Genomic DNA, 7,590 nt, shown 5'->3' with positions numbered 1-7,590 from the left:
TGCTAACTGAATCCTTTAAAATGGAAATAAAGCAAAATTTGTGTTTATACATAAGGTTGCTAAATCTAAGCTGGTATCAACACAACCAACAAAAAACAAAAGAGAGCTGAAAAGGCAGTTCACTGAATCCAAGAAAAGGGAATGGCATTTAATGATACCCAATATTTACATATGCCCCCAAAGCATATAGCAGCAGGACACCACTGACTTACTCTTTGACTGGAAGAGAAATGACTATGATGCTTGGTGGCTGGGAAGACAGAAGATCATTAAAGCAGAGAACAGACTGGGGAGGGTCATCCACAGAACAGCTCCCACGTGTGTAGAGACAAGAACATTACTCCCCCAGAACAGTGTTCCATAATATAGGGCTCCTATTGCTAAGTCAGTAAAATAACCTAGACTTGATCTTTTGTCTAACAGCTATAGTTTCTGAAGAGAACTCATTTTTGCATTCATGGGAATTGTGTGATGGGAGTATTTCCTTTGTGGAACACCAGTAGTACATAACATGTACTACAGATGCAATGTGAAGTGGCCAGTGAAAATGCATTATGCTAACATGCAGGTAAAGATGGGGCTTTGGAGTACCACTTTTCAAGTGTAGATAAGGCTCCACATTTCCAAACCATTGCTACCACCATCTTTGTTAAACATGCTGATGGTTCCTTCAGGTAAGTTTGGCCAATTAGCACCCTTAAAGTGTCTCCAATTTAATTTAGTGAAATTCCATGTATAGCCAAGACTGAGAGGAGGATGACAGCAGCAAGGTACAAAGCAACGTTCCTGCTCTGAAGGCATTAGGAAGGGACCAGAGTTTCAAAAAGTATTTACGTTACACTAAAGGTATCAAATAATAAAAGCACAATGGGTGTTACTAGTTCACTAGGAGGAAATCTTTAAGCATTAGATAAAATACCATTATCTCAAATTGGACTATGGCCAGGGGGTGGTATTTTCTGAGTGCTAACAAACAGCACTGCACATTTCACCAGGAAAGAGACATGCCAGAAAGCTCAACTAACTTTGCTGTTGCAATCGTTACTTTAACAGCAATAATGCAATCTGAATATTAAAAGGCTAAGGTAATACATTATTTTAAAAAAATAAATCAGAGAGATCATTCCACTGAATTGCCTGTGTTTCATAATGCTAACATTTAAATGGTCCCAATTAGACTAAGGTATTCACTTCTTATAGGAGGTGAATGTGGAGGATAAAGGTACTTTCTGGGAATGCTGTTTAGCCATGACTAGCTGACACAATGTGGAGCACCATTATCTGGTTATATTAACTGCAAGTTAATGGTTAATATGGTGGTAGCTGAAGTCTACTCTTAAATGTTGTGGTCTAATATGAAATCCTGATAGCAAAGGAAAGGACAGCAAGGGGTCATGCCTAGGGTTACCATACATCCGGGTTTTCCTGGACATGTCCTCTTTTTGGATCCTCCAATCTCTGTCCGGGTGGTGTCTGAGAACTAGTATCCATGATTCTGCTTTGCTCTGCTGGTGGGAGGAGGGAAGGGAGGGAAGGCAATTGGAGACAGGGGGCATCACATGCGTCTGCGTGCGCACACACGTGGCCAGGGTGGTGGGAGCATCCCTGGCAGGTGGATGCTGGTAAGTCTATGGGGAGCAGGGCTTGGGGATTGTCCAGGGAGGGGTGTGTGTGTGCACGTGCATGCGAGGGGCTGGTGCCTGCTGGTGGAAGGTGTATGAGCACTGGGGCTGTGGTAGGGCAGGGCAGGTCAGGAGACAAGCACCTGCCCCTCCAAAGGGAAAGGGGGGCCCTTTAAAGACAACGGGGAGTTCCGTGGCCAGGTTGATGGCACCAGAGCTGGTGCCCCTGCTCACAGGGCTGGGCTGGCCAAGAGACACTGCTCAGGGAGGGTGTGGCTAAGCCACTTGCTGCAGCACTGCAGCCTCAGCCCAGGGCGTGGGGTGCCACAGGCAGCCTCTCTTCCTTCCAGCCCATGCCAGGGCTGGACTCGCTCAGCCACCTCCTGCATGAATCGGACTCGCCGTGCTGTGGCCCAGTCAGGACAGGGGCAGCTGGGGGCCCCTCTGGCAGGGCTGAGGGGAGAAGGGGGCTGTGGGTCAGAAGTGAGGGTCAGCAGCAGGGATTGGGGGGCTGCAGGTTGGGACTGAGAGACACCAGCGTAGCCTGGAGGTGGTGAGGGACTGTGGGTTGGGAGTGAGAGGCGGCAGCAGGGACAGGGGCTGCAGGTTGGGAGTGAGGTGTCCCCCTGTCAGGTGTCCTCTTTTTTGGTACTGGAAATACGTTAACCTTATTCATGCTAACTTTCAAACTCAAGTCCATTTTTGCTGTTCCTTAAGGTAGGACCTCAGTGTTTTGTAGAGCGGATCCATTTTAAGAGTCTCAACCTAGTCACTTAAAAAAATCACTACTGACTTTTGTAAGTGTTAGTCTCTATGTCTGAATAATCTTTTATTAATCTCCACCTAAAGGGTGGGCTGCTGATAACAAGTACTTCATTCTCACAGGATGTTTCATGAGATTTACTTTCAAGGCAACAGGCTTGATAGCATACACAAATGAACATAATCCTCCTCCCCCGCAATGGATTTCTTCCTTAATGTTAGTAAAGTGAAATTCACAGGACTCTTGTATGGCACTTTACCACTGACCCCTCCATGTTACAAGCGTATGTTGAGCCATGAGGGCCTTTGAACAGATCTTGTGTGGTAGGTGGAGTGTGAATCTTCTGTTTCTTTTTTGCTTAGGTACCATTTATCCTGATATCCCATTCCTTAGAGTGAATGCTGAATCTCTAAAAAAAAGTTGTATGTTCCTTTCTCTGATGAAAGCAATTAAGCTCCTGTTAAACACCTAGCTTTCCATTCCCAGGAGCACAATACTTAATGAAACTCCCACAGTCCTTGAACAAAATGTTCCATTGAAGTTGCATAACTTGTCACATTGTGTAAGAGGAAGAAAACAAGTAATATAACCACCCCATTAGTTTGCCTTAATGTCCACTGACAGAGAGCAGTACCACAGGTGAATTACAGCTACAAAGCTCACCAGGGAGACATGGCCAGAGAGGTCTTTACCATGTACTCTGCAGAGAATCACTAGGCAGATTCCAAAATTTAACTCTCATATCATGTCACCTCCCTAAGCAACAGAAGCTACAAGAAAAATGATAACATTTTGCAAAGTGACTCACATAGTACACAGTACATATGCCTTTATGATAGGTCACGGTCTGCAAGTATAAAGATAGGAATCAGGCTTCCATAAGTTACTCAGTTCCTAAGTACTGCACAGTTACTAAACAAGTCTCTTGGGCAGTATGTACCATGTCCCAAATCCCGTACTTTTAAATCAAAATCCACTAAATGCCTTGGTTACCTCCTGGGTTTTCTCTCTCATCAGCCAGTGCGTTCCCTCCTACAGAGCTGTCACGTTAGGAGGCAGTCAGCTGTCAATGACAGTTGGTTACAGAGCTCTTACGAGAACCCTGAACCCACTGGAGATGCAGGATTATTACACCGTGCAATGCTCTCTACCATTCAAAGTGCAAAGCTCACAGAAAAATGTCTCTAATAAAATTACAGATCTAAACATCTCCCAACACCAGCAGTCCTGCACCAACATTTTTGGCATTGAATTTTAGCACTCTGGAAATTACAGATGAGTGCAAGAAAATGCAAGTTTATGTTAGAATTTTAGATTCCTTTTTTAAATTGCTCCATCCTTCCCATGAGTACCTTGCAGCAATGTCATCTTCACTACCAGCACCCCAGTAGGTGTTAGGAAATCCATTCATCTTCATGTAATGATCTGGTGTCAATGCAGATACACCCCCAAAAAAGGACAAATATGGCAAGCTGGAGAGGAGAACAAAATGTCAAAAATCACAAGCTTACATCAGTCACCATTCAAAGCATCTTACGCTGTAATAAGAAGGGATCCTAGTTTTCTGTTTAAAAATCCAAAATGATCTGATAAAAACCCAAAATTCTCAGATTAAAACCCCCCAAATCTGCATTTTTACACAATTAAAATGAAAGGCCATTTTATATATATATAAGGTTTAGGGTTTCCCGCCTTTTTGCAAATAGCTGCTGCAGAGTGGAACTCTGCCAGCCTGCAGAGAGCTGTTTGCAAAAGGGGAAACCCATGTTTTCATGCTTGGGGGAGGGGGGGGTGGGGGCGGAGGGTCCACATTTTTCTTCTTTACAGGGGAAAATCTGTGTTTTTCTGTGGTAAACGGTTAACACAGATCTCTGGTAATAAGACGTGCATCTTCCTCTCATCTTATTGACCTGTATCAAACAAGAAGCTGGACGGTATTTACATGTGTATGCACAGTGTGCGAGTTGTCAAATGAAGGTACCTGTTAGAAATCTTTAGTCCTTTTATAACAGGACCTCAAGATTTCAATGAAGTTCAACACAACAAATTCAGCATAGACTGCTTCTCCTAGCCCAGAAAAATTCAAAGGTCAACTGTTCTGCAGTTGAAAGGCATTTCTCTTCCCCACTGGGAGGGAAATACTGTAACTGCTCAAAGAAGAAGGAAAAGCTATTCTGCAACTGATGGGTAATTAACAAGTGCCAGTTCGTTTTGTGCAACTACTGAGAGCAGCAAAGAGCTTCATTTAACGTCAGGATTAGGTCTGCTGTGGTGTGATCCATAATAACTACCTAGCTGTGGGGAAGGACAGCCTCTCAAAGACAATTTGACACTGAGATTTCTACTTAGCAGGAGCACCGGGTCACACTGATGCTCCATATTGCTGAATGCCCCCAGTCCTGCACCTGCTGGAAGGACCAGCAGTGCCAGCATGCTGCAGGCAGGCAGTCAACCCTTTTTTTGCTGATCTATGGTCACTTCCAGTCTGCAGCAGCCAACTCTCCTGCGGACTGGCAGCCAACCCTTTGTGAACCGGGGGTTGGGAACCCCTGTGCTAATCATTCAAGTTTGGGCTATTTGTGCCCTTAGAGAAGGAGCAGACTATTTATTCTATCAAAAACATCCAATCCTAATGTGAATGGAGGCTCTTGCCTGTACTGGAACTTGTCCACAGCACTAGCCATGTGTTTGGGGAAGTATTCATCACAGATGTAGAGATTATAATCATTCTCAGGAACAAGGTCCACATCATGCAGGAGGAGGCAGTCCCAGTCCTCGTCCTTCAGGACTTCTCGGACACCAACGTTAAGGAGCTTTGCTCGGTTAAATGTGGTATTTCCAGCCTGGAAGAGAATATGTGCAGTTATTCACTCACCAAGTCCTGGAGTACAGCAATGCAAGACCCAAACTGGTTCAAACTGAACTTGTGGCAAAGGCTCCACTGGACATCAGTTTGAAGGGGAGTGAAACAAGCATTCAAGTTGTTAGGCACTTTTGAAAGTTTTAGTCACCATCTCCACAGTAGTGCCAGCACCTGTACAAACTTTAGAAAACTGGAGCCTTTTGCTCAATGAACTATACAAAGGAGTCTCATCTTTGAGAAACAAGGGTATGCTTTTAGCTACAAAGCCCTTCACATCCAAATTATGCCCCATCTCCCTTTTTTTTGCAAAAAGAAGCTGGAAAGCAGAAATGTAGCACAGCTACCAGCAACAAACAAAATACAGTACCCTTCTTCCCAATCAGTCATCAGTTTTCACGGTTTAATTCAATGCTCTCTCTCTCTCCTTGCTAATCCTTAGCTGAAGCACAATATATAGGTGGGTTCAGTTTACCTGCTGAATCAAGTAGATGCCATAATGGAGCTGCTGGCGCTGCAGGAAGGGATGAAGGTAATAGAGAAGGTGTCGAAGGTACTTTTCCTGGTTCTTGTGTGGTATAATGATGGCTGATTTGTAGCGAGCCAGGCAATGAGGAGGGCTGTAGCGGCCACCAGGCTGAACAAAGGGATTTTTGTTAATAATTGCTCTTTCACTGGGGAGCATATTGAAGCTGATCGTTAATGGACCAACTGCAAGAAATATGGGAAGAAAAAAGAAAAAGAAAATAGTGAAAATGCGGTGAACAGAAGAATTTAATTCTAAAATACAATTCGAATCCATCAGGGGTGAACAAAGCCAGGGGTGAGGGGCGACTTAATGGGGTTTTGGTGAGCTGGGGGGGGGGCGGGAAGGAGGGGCAGCAGCAATCAATCTTATCTGGCCCTAGGTCCATCAGCCCTGCACCCACTGCTGGGGGTGCTGGACGAGGTGGGAGGGCAGGGTCTCCAGGGCATGCTTGGCCAGGCGGATGTGACAGGGCCGTGGCTGAGCAGGAGGCAATGTCCAGGAGTAAGCCAGGCGGGTAGGCCCACGATCGTGGGATGGTGACAGCACAGGGCTAGGGCCCAGGGCAGAGCTGCAATCCCTTCCCCGCATGTCCCTGTGATAGGCACTGGTTCCATGGGCAAGGACATGCAGGGAGTGGATCACAGCTGTCCCAGGCCCCAGCCCATTGCTGTCACCACCCCACTATCCTGGCCCCAGTACGCAACTGCCCGTCCTGCTCCTGGATGCCCCTCCATGCCTGCCTGTGGCCCCATCCCATCTGCCCAGTCAAGTGCACCCTGCCAGAGGAGATCCTGGGCCAATCTCCATGGAGACCCTGCCCACCTGCCGTCTCTGTCTGCTGCCCCTGGCAGTGGATGTGGGGTGGACATGCCAGGTTGCCTGGGCAGTGGGGCCAGGACCAACGATAGTGGAGATATTGGCAACAGCAGCTGAGCGGAGTGAGCCACCACCCCAGAGGCTGTCAAGAAACCAAATCTGTCTGCCGTGTTGCCCCGGCCCCACTGCCTGCCCGGGGGCAGCAGGACTGGCTGCATGTGCCCTGTGCCTGGCGGGGGGGACCCACGCAGGCTGGATAGAATCCCTTGGCAAACCAAATTTGGCCTGCAGACCATGTTTTGACCACTCCTGGGATATACCCTCCCATGTCAGCTGCTGAAGAGACTTAACTTGTAAGCAACATGAAGCTGTGGAGGCTGGTATACTGCAGCTTCTGTCCTACTGCAGTTTGAAACCTGTCAGTAAGTTCATTCAATAGTTCTTCCACAGTTTCATTTCTGCGTGTGTTGGCTTCCCATTTTTCAGGCTACCACCAAAGACCTGACTTATGAAAAATGTACCATGTTAACTATAACGATATCTTTAATAAAAAGTTATTCACCATTACAGGATGGTTGAAGGGAGAGTTAAAGCAATAAGCATATCTGAGTTTTATACCCCGCCCCAAATAAAAGGATAGCATCTCTGCTGCTTCTTTTCAAGCCTCAAGGACAAAAATATCTGAAATTTGATGGCTACACCCAGATTAGTTTAGTAGATGGAAGCTAGAAGGCAAGTTGATTAACTGGCTTTTAAAAACATTAATTCAAATATTTCTTTTTTTTAAAAGAAACCTACTGAAACTTACATTTGAAGTATGACAACTTATATTAAGGAATGGAAGGAAGCAACAGGCTAAAAATCTGTGACCAGGGTTTGAAATGAAAAAGAGCTTGACAGCTACAGACTTTTGCAAGGGAAGAGAGAGTAATTTCCATATCTTAGTTGAATTCAGTTCAATAGCAGGCTTATTCACATTTGAGAAAATGACTGGGGGTCT

At 45.8% G+C, this 7,590-nt stretch overlaps 1 protein-coding gene across 2 annotated transcripts in view; it reads right to left on the bottom strand.

Moving 5' to 3' along the window:
- LOC102370415 (beta-1,4-galactosyltransferase 3-like) overlaps positions 1–7,590 on the bottom strand; it is a 21,384-nt gene that overhangs the window by 2,695 nt on the left and 11,099 nt on the right. For both annotated transcript variants that reach the window (XM_006030159.3, XM_006030160.3), the window contains exons 3-6: positions 5,721–5,956; positions 5,038–5,228; positions 3,738–3,857; positions 1–13 (exon numbers count right to left, since the gene is read on the bottom strand). The exon at positions 1–13 is cut by the window's left edge and continues 95 nt beyond it. In XM_006030159.3, coding sequence (XP_006030221.1) covers positions 1–13; positions 3,738–3,857; positions 5,038–5,228; positions 5,721–5,956 — 560 coding nt within the window. The remainder of the gene's footprint in view (positions 14–3,737; positions 3,858–5,037; positions 5,229–5,720; positions 5,957–7,590) is intronic.

Source organism: Alligator sinensis, unplaced genomic scaffold (assembly GCF_000455745.1).
Source record: "Alligator sinensis unplaced genomic scaffold, ASM45574v1 scaffold344_1, whole genome shotgun sequence".
NCBI classification, from domain to species: domain Eukaryota; kingdom Metazoa; phylum Chordata; order Crocodylia; family Alligatoridae; genus Alligator; species Alligator sinensis.
The sequence above is the reverse complement of the archived record's forward strand: the minus strand, read 5'-3'. Positions and strand labels throughout refer to the sequence as shown.